At 62.8% G+C, this 24,238-nt stretch overlaps 6 protein-coding genes across 21 annotated transcripts; 2 read left to right on the top strand and 4 right to left on the bottom strand.

Annotated features, from left to right (window-relative positions):
* Positions 1–816: 816 nt before the first annotated feature.
* On the bottom strand, positions 817–1,722 carry RNF224 (ring finger protein 224). The gene has a single exon (XM_070595916.1). The coding sequence runs from the start codon at positions 1,596–1,598 to the stop codon at positions 942–944; it is 657 nt and encodes a 218-aa protein (XP_070452017.1). The 5' UTR covers positions 1,599–1,722; the 3' UTR covers positions 817–941.
* A 1,857-nt stretch (positions 1,723–3,579) lies between these two features.
* On the bottom strand, positions 3,580–7,963 carry CYSRT1 (cysteine rich tail 1). 4 transcript variants are annotated; one of them, XM_070595918.1, is made up of 3 exons: positions 7,833–7,963; positions 4,657–4,925; positions 3,580–4,307 (listed from the first exon to the last, which is right to left on the bottom strand). In XM_070595918.1, exons 2-3 carry the CDS (start codon positions 4,766–4,768, stop codon positions 3,880–3,882), a joined length of 540 nt encoding a protein of 179 aa, XP_070452019.1. In that variant the 5' UTR covers positions 4,769–4,925; positions 7,833–7,963; the 3' UTR covers positions 3,580–3,879. The 4 variants fall into 4 exon arrangements, with proteins under 4 accessions (XP_070452019.1, XP_008537240.1, XP_008537241.1 ...); XM_008539018.2 differs by lacking the exon at positions 7,833–7,963 and adding an exon at positions 5,191–5,734 and having other exon boundaries at positions 4,657–4,748; XM_008539019.2 differs by lacking the exon at positions 7,833–7,963 and adding an exon at positions 5,191–5,716.
* Positions 7,964–8,104: 141 nt separating this feature from the next.
* Positions 8,105–9,327, top strand: RNF208 (ring finger protein 208). Its single transcript, XM_008539025.2, has one exon. The coding sequence runs from the start codon at positions 8,365–8,367 to the stop codon at positions 9,160–9,162; it is 798 nt and encodes a 265-aa protein (XP_008537247.2). The 5' UTR covers positions 8,105–8,364; the 3' UTR covers positions 9,163–9,327.
* Positions 9,328–9,972: 645 nt separating this feature from the next.
* LOC139079673 (ring finger protein-like) lies at positions 9,973–11,968 on the bottom strand. The gene has a single exon (XM_070595979.1). It carries the CDS (start codon positions 11,840–11,842, stop codon positions 10,817–10,819), a length of 1,026 nt encoding a protein of 341 aa, XP_070452080.1. The 5' UTR covers positions 11,843–11,968; the 3' UTR covers positions 9,973–10,816.
* Positions 11,969–12,309: 341 nt separating this feature from the next.
* Positions 12,310–21,764, bottom strand: NDOR1 (NADPH dependent diflavin oxidoreductase 1). 12 transcript variants are annotated; one of them, XM_070595972.1, is made up of 14 exons: positions 21,526–21,764; positions 21,152–21,180; positions 16,971–17,068; positions 15,754–15,852; positions 15,572–15,673; positions 15,282–15,491; positions 14,662–14,783; positions 14,275–14,495; positions 14,091–14,198; positions 13,795–13,909; positions 13,524–13,670; positions 13,307–13,425; positions 13,129–13,223; positions 12,310–13,046 (listed from the first exon to the last, which is right to left on the bottom strand). In XM_070595972.1, exons 2-14 carry the CDS (start codon positions 21,155–21,157, stop codon positions 12,902–12,904), a joined length of 1,587 nt encoding a protein of 528 aa, XP_070452073.1. In that variant the 5' UTR covers positions 21,158–21,180; positions 21,526–21,764; the 3' UTR covers positions 12,310–12,901. The 12 variants fall into 12 exon arrangements, with proteins under 12 accessions (XP_070452073.1, XP_070452079.1, XP_070452068.1 ...); XM_070595978.1 differs by having other exon boundaries at positions 12,310–12,991; XM_070595967.1 differs by having other exon boundaries at positions 21,152–21,229; positions 21,526–21,762.
* Positions 21,765–21,877: 113 nt separating this feature from the next.
* On the top strand, positions 21,878–24,153 carry TMEM203 (transmembrane protein 203). Of its 2 annotated transcripts, none has more exons than XM_070595981.1 (2): positions 21,878–22,532; positions 24,015–24,153. In XM_070595981.1, the coding sequence occupies exon 1, from the start codon at positions 22,028–22,030 to the stop codon at positions 22,436–22,438; it is 411 nt and encodes a 136-aa protein (XP_070452082.1). In that variant the 5' UTR covers positions 21,878–22,027; the 3' UTR covers positions 22,439–22,532; positions 24,015–24,153. The 2 variants fall into 2 exon arrangements, with proteins under 2 accessions (XP_070452082.1, XP_070452083.1); XM_070595982.1 differs by having other exon boundaries at positions 24,020–24,144.
* Positions 24,154–24,238: the final 85 nt, after the last annotated feature.

Below are 24,238 nucleotides of genomic sequence, written 5' to 3'. Positions count from 1 at the left end.
GCTGTGTGCCTGGGAGACTTTGCCCCAGGGAAGGAGGAGGTCTCAGAGTGTCCTCTCAGCAAATTCTCTCATCCCTCCCCGTCTTGGCACCCGCTGCCCAGGGTGGGCCCCGCAGTCCCTCCCAGGGGCTCCTGAGTGACAGCTCCTGCCCAGGTGAGGATGGAGATGTTGCAGCCTGACTTGGGGGGCGTCTGCGTCCATAGCCTCCAGCAGCTACTCTGGTCCCTCTGAAGGGTCTGTGTGGTGGTCACTGGGAGGCAGAAGGAAGCTGAGAGCCAGGAAAGGGCCCAGCATGGGTGCAGTCCTACTGAGCTGTGTGAACTGAGGCAGGTCCCCACCCTCTCTGGGCCTAGAGCCAGCCCTACCTAGGGCCCTCTCCTTGGACACCTGTCACAGGGGTGACTTCGTGGCCGCAGGGGACCCTCCTGGAACGGCGCCCAACACACGGTGGCAGCGCAGTGAGCTTTGCTGAGTGAATGAACTTCACAGGCTGCCTTGCAGGCCAGGGACGAAGGAAGTGGCTCTTCCTCTGTTCCTAGATCACCCCTCAGGGACGTCTTACAGGGGAGGGGAGACCTGCTCCAGCACCAGCAGGGACAGCCTGGCCCGCCCTGCCCCTCAGAAGCCGTCCTCTGAGCTGAGTCCAGGCCGGGCTGGCCTTCAGGCGACTCTGACAGAGGCACCCTCCAGCCCCCATGCAGTCAGGCCAGCTTGTGGCCTGGGAATCCTGGCCAGGAGAGGCAGGAGGTCACCCGCAGGGTCTCACGGTGCTACGGGCACAGGCCCCAACCTTAGTCTGTGGCCGGGGTTGTCCGTGTTGGGCAGCTCCCAGGACACTCTGCCCCCAGGCTGTTCTGGGTGGGCCGTGCTGCAGGCAGAGGTCCCGAGGCAGGCCGGCTGCGGGCAGCGGCTCCCCTGCCAGGAGTAGCAGTGGCCGGAGCTCAGACCTCAGGGCTGCCTGGAGGCTCCCAGCAGAGGTTGCCGCAGCCCCAGCAGCAGCATCTGGGTTGTGGGAAGTCGGGCTGGGGGCCCAAGGTGGGGCAGAGCCTGGCCGGCTGCTGAGTGATGGCAGTGCTGCCTTTGAGGGGCGCAGGGGGCTGGGGCTCCATGTGAGATGGCTCCCGCTCGGCCTTGACTGCCAAGAAGGTGGCCAGGTCGAGGTCCAGCATGGCCACCCCTCCACGGGGCGTGGGCGTGCTCTGGCGGCACTGCGGGCAGGGGATCCAGCGCTGCTCATTGGTCCGTGTGTCCAGACGCCGCACGCACGCCTGGCAAAACGTGTGGCCACAGTAGAGGCGGCGTGGCAGGTGCCCGGTGAGGTTGTAGGCCGAGTAGCAGATGATGCAGTCGCCCCGCCGGGTCCCAGCAGCTGTCCCCTCCTCGGAGGCCTGGGGACCTTCTGGCTGCAGCATCCTGGGGGAGGTGAGCAGGGGAGCTGCAGCCACCCCGCTGCCTCTGTGACAGCCCCTCATGGGCGGGCCCGGCACCGGGAGCCCACTCCAGAGAACAAGAGTCCAGGTTTCTGCAGACCCGGGAGGGTGAGTGGTGGCCGGTGGGGCCAGCAGACGCCAGGCTCTGGGCACAGCCTGGGTTCCCATGGCTGCTGGCTGAGTAGCATCCTGTCCCCCTGTTTGGTCCCTCTCAGTGGCCTTCCTGCTCAGCCCCCACCCATGCCAGCCTGCCTGAGCCCCAGGGCTCTCTTACCTGCACCGTCCGCTCTGCTGGGTGGTATGCCCAGCCAGAGGGTGGCCAGGGGTGGGGGGGACCCAGGGCGCCCTGCGGCTCCCTCCCTGGGGCTCGCATTACTGGCCGAGCCCGGCCGAGTCAGCTGGTGGCTATGGGCAGGCGTGGGCTCCCCTTTCAGCCACAAAGCACTTGCAACTGGATCCACCACAACCACCATCACTGCAGGAGATAAGGTGCCCCCCACTCAGTCCTGCCAGCCCCCTCCGTGCCCAGACCCAGGCCGGGCTCTGATGCTGTGCTCTCCACGGCCTCTCTTCTCGCCTTGCCCGCCCAAACCCGCCCCCATCATGCTCGCCCACATAAACCTGGCCTCGCCTTGGGTGACCGACGCATGTTCTTCGGCTTTTGGTTCAAGCATTGCCTCCTCCAGGAAGCCTGCCAGGACCCCCACTGACTAAGATCCCTGAGGGCTCTGCTCCTCCGCAGCTCAGTCACAGTGTGCATGTCCCTATTGCTTTATCCCGACATCTTCAACCCTGCCTGGGCTGGGTCTGTCATGTTCTCATCACAGGGTAGTAGCCAGCCATGCAAAGCCCCAAGAAGGCGCTCAAACACAGGTGTGGAGATCCCCACTCACACCCAGGGACCACCCAGAAGCTCTCTGAGGCACAGGGCGCTTTGGGCAGCCCGGGCTGCCTGCATCAGAGGCCACCTCTCCTGGCATCTGCCTGGCTGCAGCCCGGGGGCCAGCCTAGTGACCGGGCCAGGAGAAAGGGGTGTGTCAAGAAGGGAGGGATGTGTCAAGAAGAGTCAGGATGGGGTCCCAGGACCCTCACCACCTGGCTGGGAGGGAGCCAAGGGCCAGAGGGGCCCCTCCTTATTCCTATCGCCCTGGCAGTCTGCAGCCTCCCGGACTGGTCAGACGGGTTTCTGTGGCTGGCCTGGGTGGGGTCACCCTCTGGTGGGGGCTGGCCATGGCGCGGAGGCCGGGAGTCTGGCACACGTGAGTCCCTGCACAGTCAGGCCAGTGACATATCGGCCCACACCCAGAGACTGGTCCTGCTGTGTGGTCAGTCACCATGGGTCAGAGGAGGGCTGGCACCAAAACCCGTCTGTCCTGTGAGCCCGGCTTGGCTTCCTACTCCAGCCATCTCTGCCCGGCCCTGGAAACTTCAGGGTGCCAGGGCTGGCCTCACCACTCGCTCCTGGCCTCACCCCAGTGGTGAGACAATGCCAGCACTCGCCACCTCAGCTCCTGCACGCCCCTGACCAGGCATGCCATGCTGCTCGGTCAGATGAAGGGCCAGGCCTGGCCCAGGACCTTCTCTGCCCACCTTCTCCAGGAAGCCCAGGTCCCGGAGGCAGGACAGTGGGTGAGCAGCATGGCCTGGGTGCCGCACAGCAGATGTTCAGATGTTTCAAGGGAAACCAGAAGAACGCCTCAGTGAGGTAGGGCAGTGACTCACGGGTGGCAGGGCTTGGTCCTGGCCGCCCGGGCTCCCACTCCCAGAAACTCGCCAGCACCAGTCCCACCCACCACCATCCTGCCAATTTGATCCTCCTCCTGGAGGCCTTTCCTGTGGCTCCACACCCGGGTTCCATACACGGCATCCTCCTGCTGTCTGACTCAGGGACTGCCCTGTCTCCCAGGTTCGGCCTTGGCCCTGGAGAATGCAGAGTAGCTTGAACCCAGGCCTGGCCGGGCCAGAGCAGGGGACACACTCTCGCCCCTCCTGTCCAGCCTCTGGGCAGACCTGAGGCCTGCAGCGCAGCTTAGAGTGTCATGAGGCAGTGGCTTCCCCCGACTAAAGTCCCAGAGGCTGGGGGCCTGTGGTGTGGTCCAGTCTGGGACCCATCCCGAAGGGGGCAGCAGCAAGGGAGAAGAGTCGCCAGAACAAAGCTCACTGTACTTTATTGCCTGAGGCCTGGGCCTTGAGGGAGGTGGTCAAGGGTGTCCCCGGAGGCTGCCATCCTGGCCAGTGCCCAGGGCTCCTTTTCAAGGGGCCTGAGCAGAGATGTTGGCCTTCTTGGTGAGCAGTTGTCCTTCTCCAGGCTGGAAAGTGGCTGATGCCCATGACAGTGGCCCAGTGGCTTCCCCAAATGTCCAGGCCCTGCTGTGGCCGCCTGAGCAGAGAATGGGGCTTGTTGTGCTAGGGGTCCTGTGGCAGGCCCCCCAGCCCGGTGAAGGCTGGGCTAGGAGACAACACAGCAGCTGTGGCAGCGGCAGAAGCGAGGGCAGTGGCAGCAGGAGCAACAAGGGCAGCAGCAGCAGTGGTGGGCGATGTCGTCACCACGCCCAACAGGTGGCAGGCCAGCATAGGTCAGTCCTGCAGGGCGCTGCTCACTGCCATAGGGGTTGCCGGGCTGCTGCCAGGCTTGCTGGCCCTGGACAGGCGCGGCCCCTTTGGCCCCCTTGGCGCCCTTGGGCCCTAGGGCCTCCTCGGTGGGCTGTAGGAGTCGGGTGGGCTCCGGGGTGCAGGACCCCACAGGCAGAGGCTGCGACTCCGAGGAGGGAGCCACCTCCAGCTGCTGCTCCAGGTCAGGCCGCAGGTGAGCCCGGGGGATGCTGATGTGGGAATACGGGTTCTTGACGACCATCTCGTGGGGATCCATGGCCCGGCCTGGCAGGGGTGGGCAGAGGAGACCAGATTGGCTCACTGGAGGGGAATGGCTGCAGCCCAAGAAAGCCCACCCTAGGAAGAGCCAGGCTGTGAAGATACAGAGTATGCGAGGCCTGTGTGTCAGCGTGTGTGTTCAAGGCCTGTGTGTCAGTGCGTGTGCATGGGGCTGAGCCGAGGGTGAGGGAGCGGGAGGCCGGTGTCTCCCAGCCACCCCCCAGGTGTCCTTCCCCTCCCAGAGTGGCAGTGCCCTGCCCGGAGCAGGGACTGGCCTGGCAGAGGCTGGGAGATGCAGCTGAGCTGGTCCCATGGGAGAACCCAGTGTAGGGAAGGCCCTCGGCCTAGGACCCACCTGAAGTGGCGATGGCAGCAGTCTGTCCTCTTGTCCTCTGGGCCAGGTCCCAGTGCCTGTGAGCTGAGCCACCAGCAGCCGCCTTTTCCCTCCTGGGGAGGGGCGGGGCCATGGGGCGGTGCTCAAAGATGGGGTTCCCAGGATCTCAGGAGGCCCCTGCTCCTGAGCACAGGCCACTGCCCACCCGTGCCTCTCCGGTGGGCGGCAGCCACCAGTCCCGGTGACTCAGCCTCGATGCATCCAGAGCATGCCCTGGGCCCTCCAGGGATCTGCAGTTCACCAGGAACAAGGGCAAGAGGTGAGCCTGCCGTCAGGCCCTCAAATGCCAGGCCTGCAGATGGTCTGCCGACCCTAGCCATCACTCACACACCTCAGAGCCCCTGCTTTGGGGCAGAGGTCAGAGGTCCTCCCTGGAACCCATAGCCTCTACCTGGCAGACAGAGACCAAAACGGTGAGAGCACAGACTACTAGGAGGTTTGCTGTTTTTTATCTGATAAATGTTTCATTTACACAGCTTTGCCAATAAAACTTACCTTACAGTTGGCGACATGGGCTTCATGCACAAGTGACATTTCCAGCTCATTTCTGAAACTGCACTTTCTCTCTGGTTGGTGGGCTGGGGGCAAGTCCGCCCCCGCGTTCCCATCCTCGGCCCTCGGACCCACTCCCACTTTCATCTGTAAGGTGGCGCAGAGCGCCCGCCACACAGGGTAGCTGTGTGTGGGGTGACGACGGCTGTGATCACTGGGATCTGGGCCTGGCACTGGTGAGCAGCCCCTGGGGCGGCCGGGGCAGTGGGGTGCTGCCCGGACCCGCACCCCTATTCCTTGGCGCCTGGGGAAATCCCCAGGAAGGGCGGGATCAAGTCAGACGTGGCCCAGAGGTCAGGGTGACCGGGTCCTGCGTGAGGCCGGTTAGACCGGTCTGGACACGAGTTCTACCGATGCGGCACCGGATGTGGGGAACCGGGCCCGGGACCCCAGACTTGAGAGGTGGCCGACAGAGCCCACTGCGCAGGCGCCATAAACCCCGCCCCTGCAGACTCCGCCCCTTGCTGCTAGGTGAGGGCTAGCGCATGCGCGAAACAGACCTGGGGCGGCCGGTGGGAACTTTATTCCCCAGAAGCCTCCGCGCTCGAGGGTTCCCCTAAAGACCTGGTTCGGGGTCCGCTGGCCTCGGACGGTCCAGGACCCGGCTTGGGCCTCCCCAGCTCTGGACCGCGGGCTCGGGAGGCGCGGACTCGGGTGGGCTCGGAGTCGGGGGCGCTGCACGGGGCGGGACCTCATCCCTAGGGGCGGGGTGCGGCCTCGGGGGAGGGGTGGGACCGGGTGGCTGGTGCCTCCTGTGGTGCGCACCCAGGGTCGGTGGGCAGCAGAGCACGTGGCCCAGGCTGGACTCCCAGCCCTCCCCTGGCCTGGGCTGCCTCAGTTGCCCCACCTTAATGCCAGGGCCCCATAAGGCCTTCGCTGTCCATCCCTCCCGCCAGGCTCCTGCTCTCGCTGAATGGCGGAGGAAACTGAGGCCCAGACACTAGCCCGAGGTCACACAGTCGTCAAGTCCGGCCCTCTGGGGCACGGACGCTCCTCCAGCCTGTCCTACCTACGCGGGCTCCCTCACTTGGAACACCGACCTCTCTGGGCTCTGCTGGCCTGCAGGACACGGGCTAGGCCTAGCCAGGTGCAGTCTGGCCTGTACGGAGGAGAGGGGTCTGTGGTCAGAAGGGGCTGGACTGTCTAGGGTCAGGTGCAGAGCCCAGGACTGGTGTGGTGGCTGCGGCGGGTCAGGGGACAGCACTCTGGAGGCCCCTGCAGCCCTGGCCCCCGGCCTGTTGTTGCCAGCATGTCCTTCCTCCTCCCTCTCACCTGAGGGCTCCCCACAGACGCAAGGTGCATCCCAGGGGAGCAGGGAAGCCTGGCCTCACCAGGAAGCAGAAAGGAATGGGGCCTCTGCTGGGTGGGGTCAGGTTAGCACACAACTATGTGGCAGCAGGACACGTGCTGACCTGATGGGATGCCGGAAAGGGCCACCCCACCCTGGTAGGTGTGTGTCCTCCGTGGGCTGCTCCACTGCGGCCTGTCTAGCCCGTCTGTTTGACCTTCCACATACGCCTCACCCCACCCATCTGTCCAAACGTCCTGTCTTTGGAGCCTTCTCCCAACCACGGCCCCTGCATCCTTCCACTCCTCTGATATCAGCTTGCCCACCCCCACTCATCCACTAATGGTCACCTCGGCCTCTGAGCCTGCCAGCGCTGGGGACAACCTGGGTGCACCTGTGAGCAGGGAACTCCAGAGGCATGACCACTGGGGGCAGAGTGGAAGGACAAGCAGATACCCTGACTCCCCGGGGGCGACACAAGGCAGTCCAAGGGTGGGCCCCTGGGAACCAGCTTTTCTCCCACCACTCTGGGCTCCCGTCCCCTTCCTCCCTCTGGCATTGTGAGGCATCGGGCTGCGAAAAGCAGGATATCCCTTCCAGAGTTGGAGGGGAGGCTTGACTAGGACCCACGGTCAATCAGGGGAGGACTGGTGGGGAAGGCTGGAGAGGGGGGCGCGGGGGTCGGCGGCGGATCGAGGGGCGGCCGAGAGACTGGCCCCGCCCCGCGGACCCCGCGCGGGTCCCCAGACGGGGGGTGGCGCTGCGGGCGCGGGCGGGCGCCGCGCGCACTGCGGTCCCCGCGCCTCCGCCGCAGAGCGCGCCACGCTCCGCACGCACCTGCGCCGCCGCCGCCGCCGCCGCCGCCGCCGCCGCCGCGCCGAGCCCCGCGCCCGCGCCCGCGCCCAGCGCCCCGCGCCCCCAGGAGCCGCCGCGGCCGCGCCATCGCCCGAGGTCGCCGCGGAGCCGCCGGAGCCGCGGGAGCCGCGGGAGCCGCCGGGCCGAGGCGCGGGCGCCGCATCGGGGCCTGCCTTTGAGACAACCTCTGCGGCGGCGGCGCGCGGCCCGGGGACGCCAGGCTGGGGCAGGTGAGCGCGGGCGGGGCCAGATGGCCGCGGGGTCGCAACTCGCCGCCCCTCCCCACCCGGGCAGGGGTCGCGTCTCGGGGGCGGGGACTGGGGAGGGGCTGGGTTCCCAATCTAGCGCGGGTCGGGGTCAGAGGTCGGGCGCCTGGTCTTTTGTGCAAGGCGTGGGTGGGGGTGAGGGTGGGTCCGGGCGCTGCTTTCACGCTGTCTCTCACCTGCAGCTCCGGCCTGGTCCAGGCCTCTCCGCTCCCGTCGCCGCCGAGCCCGCGGCCGGGGTCCACCCGCAGCCAGGGCTCAGGCTAACTGCCTTCCCTGGGCGCCCTGTCCTGGAGCCATGGGGCCCACCTAGCCCCTGCCTGCCCGGATGTCCCGGCCCGGGGACTGCTGACCTCGGCTGCAGGGGGAGCCCCCCCCACGCCCCCTCGCCATCCTCAGCAGCTGGAGACCCTGGGTGAGCCCCTGGGCCAGACCTCCAGCCCAGGGCAGCCCCCCACACCCCCCTGCCCCCGCCTCCCTCCCCCTCCTCCGCCCCTTCTTCCTTCTCCTAGGACTGGACCAGAGAAGCCGCTGTGGCCACTGGGGGGTGCCCTGCCGCCCCAGCTCTCACCAGCAGCCCCCAGGAGTCCACAGGGCAGCCCGGGTCCTCACCAGGCCTGGCAGGACCAGGATGCTGCCCCCTCTCCTCCCTCCCGGCGCCACCCAACGCCCCTACCCACCCAAACACCCAGTCTGACAGGAGACAGCCGGATGCCGTCTGACCTTGGGCCCGAGGGGGGCAGTGGCTGGCCGGGCCTCCTCATGTCCTGCCTGAAGGGCCCTCATGTCATCCTCAAGATGGAGGCCATGAAGATTGTCCACCCTGAGAAGTTCCCCGAGCTGCAGGCGGCCGCCCCCTGCTTCCCACCTGCACCCCGGCCCACCCCTGCTCTGGCACCCAAGCGCGCCTGGCCCTCAGACACGGAGATCATCGTCAACCAGGCATGTGGGGGGGACATGCCTGCCCTGGAAGGGACGCCCCGCACCCCACCTCTGCCACGTCGGCCCCGCAAGGGCAGTGCAGAGCTGGGCTTCCCCCGAGTGGCACCGGCGGATGAGGTCATCGTGAATCAGTACGTTATCAGGCCTGGCCCTGGCACCTCGGGGGCCTCCGCCGTGGCAGCACCGGCTGCAGGGGAGCCCCTGGAGTGCCCCACCTGCGGGCACACGTACAACGTCACGCAGCGGCGGCCCCGGGTGCTGTCCTGCCTGCACTCTGTGTGTGAGCAGTGCCTGCAGATCCTCTATGAGTCCTGCCCCAAATACAAGTTCATCTCCTGCCCCACCTGCCGCCGCGAGACTGTGCTCTTCACTGACTACGGCCTGGCCGCACTGGCCGTCAACACGTCCATCCTGAGCCGCCTGCCCCCCGAGGCGCTGACTGCCCCGGCCGGTGGCCAGTGGGGGGGCGAGCCCGAGGGCAGCTGCTACCAGACCTTCCGGCAGTACTGTGGGGCCGCCTGCACCTGCCACGTGCGGAACCCGCTGTCTGCCTGCTCCATCATGTAGCACCTGCCCGCCCGCCACTGCCCGCCATTCTCACTCGCCGCTTGGTCAGGGATCTGGCCCTGCCCTGTCACTCGCTGACCCTCGCCCATCACAGCTTCTGGCCCCTACCCATGTGGCATTGTCGCTGCAGCCAACTTTGCCATTAAAACTCTTTGCCAAAGTTTGCACCTTGTTCCCTGAAGCCTGCTCTTGTGCCCTGTGCCCAGACCTGGGCCAGGGGGCCACTGAGAGCCGCAACCCAGACAGGGTCCAGCCTGGAGCTGCCAGAGGGAGGCCCAGTGTGCTTGGGGTCAGCCTGCTCTGCTCGCTGGGGGCCAGGGTGGGCCCGGCATGCCCCTCAGAAGGGCTGGGCCTGCCAGGTGTGTGTGTGTGTGTGTGTGTGTGTGTGTGTGCGCGCGCGTACGTGCGTGCGCATGCGTGCATATGTATACGTGAATGCTTCATACATCCATGCAGAGCCAGCAGGCTGTGTGTGCTGGGCAGCACTGAGTGGGCAGGTGTGCAGATAGGGCCTAGCTGGGCAAAGGGAGGATGTTTCCTCTGCACTGGCCACTGAATGGCTATGTGGGGGACAAGTCAGTCTGCTTGGCTCTTGGTGCCCACCTGGGCCTCTGAGGTTGTGTGGGAATGGCCCTTGGGCCAGTCTGAGTTGGGGTTGGGACCAGGACTGGCTGTGATCGTGGTGAGGTACGAGGACCCAGGGGCCTCCTGTCTGGAACTCGGACGACCTGGATTTGGAGATGGAGGAGAGTGGAGGAGAGCCACCTGGATGGTGAAGACAGAGTAAAGGTGGTGGTGACAACGCAGGAGTGACAGCTCCAAGGCAGCTGTTTATTGAGAGTTCTTTCTAGTGCCAGGCACAGTGCTCAGCGTGGCCCCAACCAGCCCAGGAGGCAGCGCGGACTGTGTCCGTCCTTCAGACAAAGGCCCCAGGATCGGCAATGTGAGGGTGCAGGGCAGTCAGGGGCCTCAGCCTGCATGCTCTGGCTCCGAGGCATGGCTGGGCCCTTGTCCTTTGACCTCAGGGGCTTGTGCTGGACCCCCAGCCGCTTGGGCCCACCCCCTTGGGTCCTGACCCGGCCGGGAGGAGGCCCTTTGTGGGCTGAGCTTGCACAGCAAGGGTCCCTCCCCTTGGCTGCCGTGACCTTCAGAGAACACACACTGGCCCTTATCTGGAACACGGGTGGCAAGGGGGCGGGGGTAGGGGGCCTGCAGGTGCCTCTGCCCAGGGCCCCACCCTCTCCAAGGAACCTGCACTGTTCACTGTCGTGTGGGCTGTGCCCCCTTGCAGACGGGCCTGGCTTGGGGTGGAGACGGCCCAGTGTCAGTATGATGTCTGTCCATTGAGGTGCCTGGTCACAGACCTCCTCTAGCGTTGTCCTTGGGCACTGGTGGCCAGTCTCTGGACAGCAGGGAGGTTTGGAGTCTCTGGCTGGGTCAGGCGCTGAACACAGGCTTCTGGGTGGCCCTGGGTCCCAGTCTTGGGTCTTGATTGAAGGTTAGTGCCCTGGTCAACCTTAGGCTTTCCGGCCTGGTCATCAGGCCTCAGGGCAAGATGCTCCCAAGGCCCTGTGGCACTGAGGCTTCGGGACGCGGCAACCAGTCTGGGCCTTCTGGTCTGTTGGTGGCAGGGCTATCCAGGCATGGGTGCTGCTCAGCGGCCGGAGCGGTCCAGCAGCATGAAAAGCAGCCCCAGCAGCATGAGCGGCATGAAGATGAGCAGCAGCCCCAGCAGCTCGAGGGCCAGCAGGCCCAGCAGTGCCAGGCGGCGGGCACAGGGCCCTCGTCCCCGCAGGGCCCATAGCCGGGCGCCTAGGCAAGGCGGGCAGGGCAGGAAGGGCAGGCAGCCCCGGCCGCCCACACGCCCTGCCAGGAAGCGCAGCTGGTAGCGGTGCTCTAGGGAGGCCCAGGGCCCAGGGCCCCGGCGGGGGGGCGCTGGGGGCGTGGGGGGCGGGGGGCGCTGGGGCCCGTCGGCCTGCAGCAGCTGCTCCTGCAGCCGGCGGATCTCCCACTCGAGCATGGGCGTCTTCTGGCGACACAGCGGGCAGCGCACGCGGCCCAGGTCGGCGCTGGGGGCCGTGCCCAGCAGCTGGTGCAGGCAGCCCACGCACAGGCCGTGGCCACAGTTCAACAGGGCCAGGCGGCGCTCACTGGGCCCATAGGGCTCCGTGCAGATGGGGCACTCGTCTTCCCCTTGCTCCTTCTCCTTGTCCTCCCCCAAGGACCCGGCCCAGGGGCAGGCTGGGGCTGTGGCCCCCAGCAGGGGCTCACTGTCCGGAGTCCTGGCACCCTGGGAGCTCCCCAGAGCCCCACTGTCCAACCCTTCATCTGCTGGCACTTGGCGCAGTGGGTCCAGGCCCTCAGAGCCGAGGGAGGCCGAAGGTGGACTGGCAAGCCCAGAGCTGGGGTCAGCAGGGCCGTAAGTGGGGACCCAAGGGCACAGTTCAGGGGTGGGAGCCCGGAAGCAGGAGTCAGGATGGGTGGGCTGGGACCCCAGGGTGGCGACGGGGTGGCTGAGGCTGGGAAGGTCAGCGTGGTCCTCAGGGGCTGGGGCAGGGTCTGGCACTGACCTCGCAGCAGCTGCCGCTTCCTCCGGGCTCCGTGCCCCACCAAAAGTAAACTTCGCTTGGGCCCCAGCGCTGTGCCAGCTCCAGGCGACCCCTGGGCCAGCTTGTGCCATCCCCACCTGATCCGCCCCAGCCAGGCCGCAGCCACAGCCTACTTGTGTCAGTGACTGACCGACAGACAGACTGACTCCAGGCAGCAGTGCTGGGCAGGCCAGCCTGCCTGACTCCTCCGACAGGAACTCTCCTCCCAGAGCTGAAGGCCCCTCCCAGGGGCTGGGACAGCATCCACCCTCCCCCTCCTGGCCACACCCCCTCCGCCCTCCTCCACCCTGTCACACCCCCTACCTCCTGGGCCTCACCCCCTCCCTGCCGGACCTGGCCCAGGGCCTTCCCTTTCCTTCCTTCCTTTCCAGGGCCCCTCTCCAGGACCCGCATGCTTGGCTGTCAGAGCCAGAGTCAAGCTTGTACAAGGCGGGCAAACAGCTGGTGCCCCATGTTAGAATCAGGAACCACAGGCGGGCCACCCCACCACTTGAGGCACCAGGACAAGCACAAAAAAAAGCAGGTCAGAAGCAGCCACTCAGAGCCCACAATTTATTGCTGAGGCTTTCCCAGAACCAGACAAAGAACATGTGTGCTGGGTGGGCCTCTTCCCGCTGCTCGGGGTCCTTGCTGTCTTCAAGCCCAAGCCTGAGCCCTGTGAAGCCCAAGATGGCACTGAGCACTTCGTGGTACGGCATGGAGATGTAGCAAAAGGTGACTGGTAACCCACTGTCCCCCAGGGCAGAGGAGGGGGCATTTGGCCTTCCCAGGGACCCTGCACCCCAGATTCCTAGGCTTTCTGAAAGCTGGCATCTGGGCAGGTCCCCTGATGCCCATCAGGCTGCCAGTAGCTTCTTGGGTCCTGTGCAACCCAGGGCAGCACTCTGACCAGGACCCAAGTTGGAGCCAGTGGGGACAGGCCAGTAGTAACCTGGAACCCTGGACAAGGCGGGTGGATTCAAAGCTGGGTAGAGTGGGGTGGGGTGGGGTGGTAGTAGGGCAGTGGGGGTCCAGGCTGAGTGTGGGACCCTGGGTGGACTGGAGTGCGGCTGTGCAGGAGGACTGGCCATCCCCCGCCTGGGATCACATAGGGCGGGAGGAGACAATGACCGCCCCAGCAGGATGGCTTCTCAGGCCCACGTTTCAGTCTGGAAACGCAGTGTCCGCTGCAGCCTGGCAAGGTAGGCAGCGGCGTCAGGGCTGGAGAGCCCGCCCTCCTCCTGGAAGATGGACATCAGGGCTTCTGACACATCCACTGGCATGTACTTGGCATTGCTGGAGGGACAGGCCAGAGGGGGCTCAGTGAGGCTGGGACCCTCAGAGGGCTGGCTCCCACCCAACCCATACTCAGGCTCACCCTGCGAGGTAGAAGTAAGCACCCTGGTGGTCCAGCAGCTCCCACACCAGCGGCCCGAGTTCCCGGAGCCGGTGCTGCACGTACACCTTCTGCTCCTGCAGGCGGGGCACACGGGGGTGAGTCTGTACCCCCAGCCTCCCGCCCCAGGCTCCCCCGCCCCTGCTCTTTGCACACCCACCTGCTCCCGGGAGAAGGCTGTGACCAGGGTCAGGCAGCCCCTCTTCTCCAGCTCCTTCCACTCGGGCTCCCAGTAGAAGTCCTGGTCCCGCTGGCGGCAGCCGAAGAACAAGAAGTTTCCTGGGGAAACGCAGGGTGTCCTCGAGTCTGGACTTGAGCCTGTGAGGCTCAGCCTGGCCAGCCCAGCCACCATCCTGCCCTGGGCCCTCTGCACTCACTGGTCTGACCCTGGGCCACACGCTCCTGGACAGTCGCTCGGAAGGGGGCCACACCAGTGCCAGGCCCCACCATGATCACAGGTGTGTCTGGTGTCTCTGGGAAGGTCAGGCTCCCAGGCCGCACCCACAGGGGCACCCGGACAGGTCCTATTGCAGGAGGGAAGCGCCTGAAAGAGGCTCGGAGGCCCAGAGCCCCAGCCCAGGACAGGCCATGGTGAGTGCAAAAGGGGGCTCAGGACCCAGACCCCACCCACCAGAGAGCTACGGTCACCTTGTCCAGGGTCCAGGGACGCCAGCCAGGAGGAGCAGAGGCCCCGGCGGGGCTCCTTGAGGCGTGTCTGGTACTGCACCACAGCCACGAGGATCTGCAGCCTCGAGGGGTGAGCCTGGGGGATGGGATGGTGGGTGTCCTGCCCCGGTGGGCTACCCCTGCCTCCCACCTCAGGGTCAGCCAGGTGTGGGGTTGATGTCAAGGGTCAGGGGGCAGCCCCCCGCCGGTACACCAGGCCCTGCTGCCCCCCCAGAGGCCCCAGCCCTGGCTTCCCTGAGGCCGGTCCTGGCTCTCACCAGCAGGGAGGAGGCGATGGAGAAGGCCCGTGGCCGGATCAGGGGGACGAGGTCCAACAGGTAGTCTGGGGGGATGGCTCCAGCCGTGTGTGGGAAGTCGCACAAAACCTGCGTGGAGACAGTCTCAGAGGGCTGTGGCCAGCTCGGCAACACTGCCCACCTGCCCGCCCAGCCCCACCCGCACCTCCAGGACTGTCCTGCGGGGCCGGCTGCAGTACTCGCACAGCTCCTCCTGGCCTTGGGCAGAGCTGAACTCCAGCAGCTTCTCTCGCTCCAGCTTGTGGGGGGAGAGACAGGCCAGCAGCTCAAAGAAGGAGCGGCGCGGCACGCTGGTGATGTCCAGGTACTGGGACACAAGGCGCCGCACAGAGCAGGGCTGGGGCAGCTGCACGGGGCAGGGGACACCTGCAGCAGGGAGTGGGAGACCGTGGGGTGCCGGACACAGGGGAGGGCAGAACACGCTGTGGACCCCGAGGTAGAGGAGAGCGAGGGTGGGGGGCGGCCCGAGCTCCCGGGGTGCCCCTCCTCCCAGGGCTCCCACAGCTCCCAAACCCCCACTCTGGGGCCACACCTGGCTCCCGCGGCTGCAGTGTGAAGCACTGGTCGGGGTCCAGGCCCAGCAGCTGGCAGAACTGCTGGACGTGGGGGGCTATGTTCTTGGGCTGGATCAGCACCACATCGCCAGCTGTAAAGCTGTGAGGGGAGGACACCGTGACGGGGGGGAGCACCGTGAGGGGAGGACACTGCTCTGAGGGGAGGACGCTGTGAGGGGGGATGCAGTAGGGGGCACGCTGTGAGGGGAGGACCCTGTGCTCTGAGGGGAGGATGCTGTGAGAGGAGGATGCTGTGTGGGGAGGACACTGGGCTCTGAGGGGAGGATGCTGTGAGGGGAGGATGCTGTGTGGGGAGGACACTGTGCTCTGAGGGGAGGAGGCTGTGAGGGGGGACACTGTGCGGTGAGGACACTGTGCTCTGAGGGGAGGATTCTGTGAGGGGAGAACACTGTGAGGCGAGGACACCGTGAGGGGAGGACACTGTGCTCTCAGGGGAGGACACTGTGAGGGGAGGACATCGTGAAGGGAGGACAGACTGTGGGGAGGACACTGGCCTGCGTCCCCCCGCCGCCTTGGTGGTGCCCTCCACGGGTCCCCAGACCGGAAAGGCTGCTCACTTGGTGTCTTGGCCCCTCACCTGAGCCCAGAGCCTGTGATGTCGAACTCGATCAGGCGAACATCCTGGAAGTGCAAGGGGCCGGTGACCCTCTGGTTGGAGACCATGGGTGCGAGGAAAGGGTGCAGCTCTGAAGGGGGATCCTGGGGGTCCATCCTGGCCACATGCTGCTCCTCAGAGTGTGTGACGGGGGCCTCCTCCAGAAACTGCAAGGTGAACTTGGAGGGCAAACTGTGGAGGGTGCACACTCGTCAGGCTGTCGGCAGGGCCTGGAGGAGCTGCCCCTCGGGAGGCCCCTAGCCCACACTCACGGAATGCCAGTGGGGATGATGCCCAGGTCGAGGGGCACTGGGTGCAGGTCCAGCACCTTCTTCCACAGGTCGTGCAGCCAGGGGTCAATGGCGGCATCGGGCCTGGAGAGAGCACATGTGCACTGGTCTCAGGGGACCCTGCTCATGCTGGGCCCTCAGGGGGCCCCCCCTTCCACACTCACCCCAGCTCATGCTGGTCATCGCCCAGGCACATGGGCAGCAGGGCACTGCCCCCGAGCTGCAGCAGCCGTCGGTGTAGCTTCTTGGCCACAAAATTGAACCTGTGCAGAGAGTGCGAGGCTGGCCCCGAACCAGGCTCTGTGCAAGGCAGAGGGCAGAGCCCCACAGGGGCCCCGAAGAGACCTCCGGCATGATGGATGCTCAATCCCGGGGTCCCTGGAGTGTGGGGGGTTCCTCAGATCTTTCTGGGGTCTTTCTGTTCTCACTGCCAACTCCTTAAATGGCAGCTCCTCCCAGGAATGCTGGTGGCAGTAGGGGCTCCCACCCGCCCTTGTGTCTGTGGGCACGTGCCCCAACGTGAACGAATGCCTACATTCAGCACAGAACAAACGCCCCAGGAGATGAAGGTCACCCTGTCCCCCATTTTCTGTCTTTTCACCTGCGCAATCATGGGCCTCCTCCTGCCGTGTCCAGCTTTGGAGGCGTCCATACCCAACGACCCCTCCCTCAGCCCATGTGCTGGACAAGCAGGGGTTTCAGTGACAATGCCATGCATACCCTTGAACACAAATTCCTCAGGACTTCCTTGGGGAATAATGCAGAGCAATACTACTCTTTGCTTAAAACACAGATATGTCATGATGATGTTGAAAGAAAAGGGAGCAAAGGTGGCCACTCTGCCATGCCCAGGGACATGGTGGCCTTGGGGGGCTCCCGGGGTCTGGGACTTTTCCACGTCTGCCGCCTACCCCACTGTGCTGTTCTCTGTGCTCTCTGTAAGCCCAATTATCTCACGATCATATCTCACAAACATCTCACATGGTTTCATAAAAATGGGGAAAGAGTGGGAGGACCTACGTTGTCTCAAGTCATATGAAGACATATGGCGCTGGCTTGTCTCAGGGCAGCTGCACACTGGCTAAGGCCCTGGATGTCCAGATTCAGACATCACCTCCTGCCTTGAAAGATGCCTCAAGCATACCCCCGAGCCTGGCCTCCACTTTGCTGCCCTGCCTGCCTCTTTGAGCCCCCAGGGCCCCTGGGCCTGGAGGAGGCACCCACTAGGGAGTGTCTGTGGGACCAGGACGCACAGCCAGGGCCACGGCCTGAAGTCTGGTGGGAGCCTGGGGGCTGGGTCACATGTCCCTCTGCCAGGATACTTTGTGCTCAACCTTGAGGACAGTCCCCTCAGGCCAGCAGCCCGCCCACCCCGACTCACTTGGCGTAAGAGGAATCCCCAAGGCCCAGGACAGCAAAGTCCATCTGACAGAGGGAGGTCGACGGTAGGTTCTTCCGGAATATGAACCTCCAGAAGTTCTACAGCCAGAAGAAACCCAGTTAGCAGCCTCAGGGTTGGGTGGGGAGGGCCTGTGTCCTGGATCTTCCCAGAACTCTGCTTTCCTGCTCTTTAAGAGCTTTGTCATCAAGACAACAACACCAGTTTTTATTCCACCACAATGGAAAAAATTTGGAAAAAGGCAGAAAATCGACAAAGAGTAGATGATGTCCCAGAACTACCACCAGAGTGTTGGGCTCCACTCCTTCCCGGGGGAGAGGGTGCTGGGAGCAGGTGCACCTTCTCACCTTGGGGGGCAGGCTGGAGGATGGCCCTGACGCTCACCAGGGAGGTGCCTGCTACCGGCTGCTCCCCCTCAGCTCTCCCCAGGGTGGAGGAAGCGCCTGCTCCTACTTGGGTTGGCCCCTCTCCTTCAAACCAAGAGTCCGGTGTCCCGAGGGCCCCTCGGTTCTCAGCCCTGTCACGGACTGGGGCCTCTGCAGCCACAGAAGAGGCTCTGGGCTGAGCTGGCAGAGCTGGCAGCCCCTCTTCGGTCCTAGCCTCACCTCAAAGGGTGGAACTTCCTCCCTTTGGAACCTCTTTCTTGGCCCTGAGCCACCATCAGGCCACTCCACACGAGTTCCCCATCCCCACGGCCCCCACCTGACCCTGTATGCTGGATGAGGACCCACATCTGTCCCCATTCCCTGTGCACCCTCACCTCCATGCATCCAGCCATCCCAGGGGGCCTTACACACAGACCCGCGAGGTCCAGGCCCCAGTCCCTCTCCTGCCACCACAGGCTCACCCACCAGGTGGCCCTGGTCAGAGCACGTCCTGTTCCACAACTTGACCTGGGCTCCCTGCAGACCTTGAGGCGCTTCTAAGAAACAGTTTCACATCACCTTCAGCCCGTGGAGACCTCAGCCCCTCGACACTGGCCTCTGTGTACGGTCCAGAGGCCTGCTGGGGTGGAGGGACCCTGGCTCTGCCCGCCTGCCCTGGAGTGCCCCCTGGTCTTCTCAAAGACTTGGCTGGATCAGCCGCCGCTGGGGACAAAGCGCTCTGCCTCCTGAGACCTCCCCTGCACACTCGTGCTGAGACCTGTTTCCTGCCGCCTGCAGAGAACCCCCTCCAGGTGCTTCCTGGTAAAGGGTCCAGGGAAGACACAATTCTCATGACTCTGCATGTCTGAAAATGCCGATTCTCCCCACACACTGACTGGCAGATCGGCAGGGCACACCTGGGGTTGAACCATCCTCCCTAAAAACCTGAGGCTCTGCTCTGAGCTGGCCCAGCTGGGTGGTCACTGCTGAGAATCCGGTGCCCCTCTGTGACTTGCTCTGTCCCCAACAGCTGAAACTCATGATGACGTGCCTCCATGGGAACCCTTTTCAGTCACCACCCACGGGGCCCTCCAGAGCATGTGGCAGGCTCTCAGGCTAAAGGCCGGGCCTCCGGTTCTGGGATGTTTTCCTATTTCCTTCATCATTTTCCCCCCTCCCTCTGCTCTCTTCTTCCTGTTCTGAAGCTACTGGAATGAGCTTAGAATTCTGGCATTTTCTTTCTGGTTTCCTATCTCATTTTTTGTTATACTTTTCGGTAGAATTTCGCAACTTTATTTTCTGATCTTTTAAGGTTTTCCCGACACTACTTTAAAGCACATTTTCTCAGCCTCCAGCTGGGCCCGTTGTGCGCATTCTTGTCCCATGGATGTGGAGTTCTCTCCCTTCTCTGCAGACACCGGTCCCCAAGTTCCCTAAGTGCTTCCCTTGGTCTCTGTCTCTCACTGGTGTCTCTCCTTGAGGGCATGGTGGTTCTATGTGGTCTATTTGTACTTAAGAGGCCGACAGAAAACCGTGAGTTTGGGCCTAGGGATCCAGCTACCCAGCCTTCTGCTGCGGTCACCCAGTTTCCCCAGAGAGGGCCCCTCTCGTCGGCTGCTGGCAAGGCACACCTGACCCCAGCACTCTCAGAGGACTGCAGCAAGCAGGCTGGTGCCTTCTTGTTTAGTATGCAGCCATCCCCAAACCTGGTTTCCAGCAGGAGCAGTGTCCCCGCCTCCATGTCCCTGGGCCCCTGGTCTACACCCTCGAGGAGCCTCCAGTCCCTGCTGTGGTTGGGGAACCCCACTCCTGACCACCTCCATGAAGGTGTCCATCCCTGCACTCTTCCGTTCTTTATCCACCTTTGTCCCGGCAGGATCATCATCACCTTTGTTCTGCTGGCTTCCAGTGTCGAGATCACACCTCGGCCCTGACTGCCCGGCCTACTGACCTGATGGAGGTCTTTGTCCCCCCTCCCTTCCCACGCCCTGCATCTTCTGCACCCACCTTTCACCTCCTGCCTCTGATTCCCTCCGACTCACCTTCCCTCCCATCCTCTTCCTGTCCAAAGAGCCCCCTCTGCATGCACTGGGGCCTCCCCCTGGGTCTCCCACATCATCCTCACTCCAATCCCCTTCTTCAATCTTCACCCTCTTTCTCCCATCAGCATTTCAACAGGCCTGAGTCTCTCCCATGTTATAAATACCTTATTTTTAACCACTTAGCCCCATTCACAGCCAGAATCTCTTTTGAGTGGTTTAACGTATAGACATCCTTAAAAGACTATCTCCAATTACTCGCTTGTTGATCTCATGACCCTGGAATCCATCTTCTCTCCCTGTGAGCCACTGAAACTGCTCTCCCCCGCCCCCCGAGGTCACCAACAGTCCCTTTGCTGATAAACCCCACTGATGCCTCTCGGACCTTATCTTACTTGTCTCCAGTGCAGCTTTGAGTGCTGGAGACCTTCCTCTTGAATAGTCACCTCCCTGCCCTGGACCTTGGAGACGGCACACTCCTGCTGACCACTGTTGGGGCCACTTTCCTGCCCCCTCACAGGCTTTTCTCTAGCTCTGATGCCCTTGGCGTTTAGGGGGGCCTGTCCTAGGGGAGGGAGAAGCTTCCTTTCGCAGGCCTCTGAGCCAGGATCCTCATGTGAGCTACAGACCTACCACACATCTCCACCTGGACAGCTTCCAGGCACCTAGCCCTCCCTAGTCTCTTAATTCTGTGTGTGGAACCACCTTCCATGCTGGCACCCAAACCCAAATCCCTGTCTTGATTCCATCTTCTTCCTCTTCTGAGATCCATTTGAACGCATGTCCTGCCAAATCTACCTCCTTAACATCTCTGGAACATGTCCACTTTCCTCTGCTCTGCCGCAGCCTGGTCAGGCTGCTAGTCTCCTGCCTGCTCCATGCACCCCCATGTTGTTCTTGCTCTCCTACAGCCTGTCCCCATTGTGGACAAGAGGTTTTGCTAAAATACTAATGTGACAGTGTCACCCCTGTAGACTCCACGGCCTCACTGTGGCTGCCAGCTCCTTGGGATTGAGCCTGGCTTCCTGTCTCTCCTCTCCTCTCCTCTCCCACCCCAATGCACTCCTTGGCTCAGATCCTGAGCCACTTTCCACTATTCCCAGAGGCCAGGCTGTCTTTCGCCTCTGTGAGCACTGCTCCCTCTTTCCTGGTGCCTGGCTAGCCCCCACTCACCCTTTAGGACTTAGCCTACACTTAGTTCTTCCAGAAAGCTCTCCCTGAGACCCCAGGTTGGGCTAGATAGCCCTTATTAATGCTCCCATAACATCTGGCACCTTCCCCAGCAGTATGTAATTCCTCGCATTGTAACTGCCTGTTAAACTTGTTGCTTCTGCTATATTGTGAGCTCCATAAGAGTAGAAATGTGGCCATGGGGTTTATAACTGGATTCCCAGCACTAGATCATGCTTGGACTATCATGTGTGCTCAAACGGTGGTCAAAGAATTGGAGAATTTTCCCTGAAAGTCAAACAGTTTTGAAACACACACAAAACCCAGACCAGATTCATATATACCTGTGGAAAAATACGGAAAGTTAAAACGGAGAACAAGGCTATTTGGCAGCCTGCAAAGAGTTTATTAGGAAGCAGAGCACCCAGCTCCACCCAAAGACATCCTCCCAAACCCACGCTGGTGCAGCAGGTCTGGGAGGACAACTACTTATTGTGCTTCTGGACTCTCTAGGCAATGAAAACAGGGTGAGGGTCGAGGGCAGGGATCTGAGCTCCTGAGCAGAGAAAGTCCCTTCAGTCAGCCTTACCTTCATGTTGTCAGGGGGATCTCCTTGGCCTGTAGTTGCACAAACAAATATCACCAAGGGCTCATTAATCAGATTCACCTCAACGAAAAGACACACGTGTCAGACGTCGGGCTTTAGCGACCAGACATCCTCCCGCAGCCCCCTCTCCTTCACTCGGGGTCAGGGGGCAAAGGGACTCCGCACCCGCGAGAGCCGGCCTGTCTCCCCACTTCCAGGTCCACCCTCCAACCTGCCCCTTCTCCACGTGCTAAGCTGAGCCGCCGTTCCCAAGCTCGCCCGTCCCCTAAATCCGCTGCCACGGAAGGTCCCGCTTTCACACAGCGCGGCGCCCCGGGCCCGCTCGCTCTCCCCACCGAGGCCCAGGGAGCCCTCACCACCGGGTAGGAGTCCAGGGCCTGCACCAGGCAGCCGAGCCGCCGGCGCCGGGCCTCGCGGCCCAGCCTCTCCGACACATCCTGCGCCGTGCCTGTCTGGCTGCCGAAAAGGACCAGAAGCCGCGGTGTCGGCATCGAGGCTCGCCTCCGGACCCCAGCGCCCCGGAACCCCAGCAGCCAGCGCTCCCACGCTCTGGCGCCGGGCCGACCTCGACTTCCGGCTCCCGGCGTCGGCCGGAAGTGACGTCCTCAGGCCGCGCCCGGCGGGGCATGGCGTCCGAGCGAGGCCGGTGTCCGCTGGCGGCCAGTGCTGGGTCCCGGGCCGGGGCCGGGGGATCGGCGGCGCGCCGGGGCCGAAGGCCGGGGCAGGCGGGGCCGCTCGCTGCCTCTCGCTCGCCGCGGCGGCCACGGCGGCAGGCGCCGGCGAGGTCCGCGGGGAGAGGAGGCGCAGTCCGGCGGGTGGGCCGCTCGGCCGGGCCCGGGCCCGCGCTCAACCGGCGCGATGCTCTTCTCGCTCCGGGAGCTGGTGCAGTGGCTGGGCTTTGCCACCTTCGAGATCTTCGTTCACCTGTTGGCCCTGTTGGTGTTCTCAGTGCTGCTGGCGCTGCGTGTGGACGGCCTGGCCCCCGGCCTCTCCTGGTGGAATGTGTTCGTGCCCTTCTTTGCCGCTGACGGTCTCAGCACCTACTTCACCACCATCGTGTCCGTGCGCCTCTTCCAGGACGGAGAGAAGCGGCTGGCCGTGCTCCGCCTCTTCTGGGTCCTCACGGTTCTTAGCCTCAAGTTTGTCTTCGAGATGTTGTTGTGCCAGAAGCTGGTAGAGCAGACTCGGGAGCTCTGGTTCGGCCTGATCACGTCTCCAGTCTTCATTCTCCTGCAGCTGCTCATGATCCGTGCTTGCCGGGTCAACTAGCCTCGCAGAGGGGCGAGAGAGGGAGCTCTGGATAGCTAGAATTCTGGACCCCCAGCTGAGGTCCCACTTCCACCGCACCAGAGAAGAAGTCTAGGTCTGAAAGCAATGCCAGCTTGTGCCCTGCTGAGTGCCCAGTTTTCTCCATACCAATGTCTGAAATTGTTCCCTCAGCAGGGCTAAAACGAGCAGCCTTGCTCACTAAAATGTATTTCCTGTTATTTCATGCTTTGAATAGCTAATCCTGAGTTGAGATCTTGAGAAGGTCCCCAGGCCAGACAGTCCTGAACACCTCTGACAGTTGAAAACTGCATATAAGTGAAATGTTTTGATGGGCTCTGAGTATTTTCATGGATCCTGGGAAGGTGCCCCCTGTGCAAAGGCTGCAAAGCTGGACTCGGGGATTTCCTTTGGCCAGCAGTGCTGACCTAAGAGCTCACTGCCCCATTCATCCAGACATGACTTCCTTAGACACTTGAGTTCTAAGAAGTGTAAACCAGCTTCTGTCTCCTGCCCTGTGCCACTGGGGAGGATGGCCCTTTCTTCATTCCAGCCCAGACAGACAGGAGTATGTTGAATAAGCATGATCGGGACCCTATCTGGACATCTGTCACCTGAGAAAAGAACTTTGCTTTCAAGGCGCTGCTTGGCTTCCTATCCTAGTAGATTACAGTGTCATGACTTTTCCACCACCTTGTGGCCGGCACTGTTAGTGCACCTGAGACAGATTTAGGCTTCCCTAAGGGACCAGAGAGAGGAACAGGTGCTCTGATGCTCATGGGCATTGATACCTACAAATGGGAAGTTTGCAGATGGTCTCAGCCCAAAGCCTGAGGTCTTTGATTAGATGCTAGTCAGGTGCCAAATGAGAACATTTGCTGAGATAAAAATAAAATAAGAGAATGTTTTGCTGAAATGCACAGTGGTTGCCTGACTTCTTAAGGGTGAAATAAGATGAATGCTGAGACTCTCTTGCTGTATGATGTAGCTGGTTACAGAGCTGAGGTTTTAGGGGGGCTTGAACTCAGCTAGAGCTTCATGGGTGGATAGAGGGGGTGGAGAATCCCTGCTTCCTGCCTAGGGGCTGGGGTGAAGACAACGGGGTAAGCCTGTGTGGAGGACCTACCAAGTAGGTGTGACATCAGAACCTTGATTTCCTCCTGGTGTGTGGTCTTTGTGGGCCTTGTTGACAGTCTAGGGCAGGGGTCACCAAACTATGGCCTGAGGCCTGTTTTTGTGCTGCCCATCAGCTAAGAATGATTTTTACATTTTCCAAGGGTTGTAAAAATGAAGAATGTGTGACAGAAAGTCAATGTGGCTGTAGTGCACAGTCTCTCAGTCTTGGCACTGTGGGTCTTTTGGGTTGGATTATTCTTTGCTCTGTGTGTGTGTGTGTGTGTGGGCGGGCTGTCCTGAGCATTGTAGAGTTTAGCAGCATCCCTGGCCTCTACTCACTAGATTCCAGTAGCATCCCTCATGTGTGACAACCAAAAGTGTCTCCAGACATTGCTAAATCTCCTGGGGAAAAGACAGCCCTGGTGAGAACCACTAGGCTAAAATTCTGTCTGGCTCTTTCCAGAACAGGTTCGCAGACTCTTGTTCTGGTGAAGCAGCTTTGTGACCCTTTGCCTGGGATGGATGCTGCATGGCCTGAACCACTGAGATGCTTGACTTGGAGACTGGCCTGGTTTGCCCCACAGCTATAAGACTGTCTCCCACCGAGGATTGGCATAACTTGTGTCAAAGCCAGATGCAAGCTGAACCTTGGGAGTAGGTTTCCTTTTAGTCTTATTTTTAGGTTGC

The sequence above is a fragment of the Equus przewalskii genome, chromosome 26, assembly GCF_037783145.1.
Source record: "Equus przewalskii isolate Varuska chromosome 26, EquPr2, whole genome shotgun sequence".
In the NCBI taxonomy this organism is placed as follows: domain Eukaryota; kingdom Metazoa; phylum Chordata; class Mammalia; order Perissodactyla; family Equidae; genus Equus; species Equus przewalskii.
The sequence above is the reverse complement of the archived record's forward strand: the minus strand, read 5'-3'. Positions and strand labels throughout refer to the sequence as shown.

What these genes read in the sequence shown, in the direction of transcription:
- RNF224 (XM_070595916.1), bottom strand. Translation starts at nt 1,598, where the DNA reads ATGGGAACCCAGGCTGTGCCCAGAGCCTGGCGTCTGCTGGCCCCACCG.
- CYSRT1 (XM_008539018.2), bottom strand. Translation starts at nt 5,303, where the DNA reads ATGGGAACGCGGGGGCGGACTTGCCCCCAGCCCACCAACCAGAGAGAA. An exon ending in CCCATGTCGCCAACTGTAAG is followed by an intron (nt 4,749 to 5,190) that starts GTAAGTTTTATT and finishes GCCCCTCCCCAG; the next exon opens with GAGGGAAAAGGCGGCTGCTG. An exon ending in TGCTGCCATCGCCACTTCAG is followed by an intron (nt 4,308 to 4,656) that starts GTGGGTCCTAGG and finishes CACCCCTGCCAG; the next exon opens with GCCGGGCCATGGATCCCCAC.
- RNF208 (XM_008539025.2), top strand. Translation starts at nt 8,365, where the DNA reads ATGCCGTCTGACCTTGGGCCCGAGGGGGGCAGTGGCTGGCCGGGCCTC.
- LOC139079673 (XM_070595979.1), bottom strand. Translation starts at nt 11,842, where the DNA reads ATGGCACAAGCTGGCCCAGGGGTCGCCTGGAGCTGGCACAGCGCTGGG.
- NDOR1 (XM_070595966.1), bottom strand. Translation starts at nt 21,660, where the DNA reads ATGCCGACACCGCGGCTTCTGGTCCTTTTCGGCAGCCAGACAGGCACG. An exon ending in GGGGATTCCTCTTACGCCAA is followed by an intron (nt 15,853 to 16,970) that starts GTGAGTCGGGGT and finishes CTCTCTGCACAG; the next exon opens with GTTCAATTTTGTGGCCAAGA. An exon ending in GCTTACTTCTACCTCGCAGG is followed by an intron (nt 12,992 to 13,128) that starts GTGAGCCTGAGT and finishes TCCATCTTCCAG; the next exon opens with GAGGAGGGCGGGCTCTCCAG.
- TMEM203 (XM_070595981.1), top strand. Translation starts at nt 22,028, where the DNA reads ATGCTCTTCTCGCTCCGGGAGCTGGTGCAGTGGCTGGGCTTTGCCACC.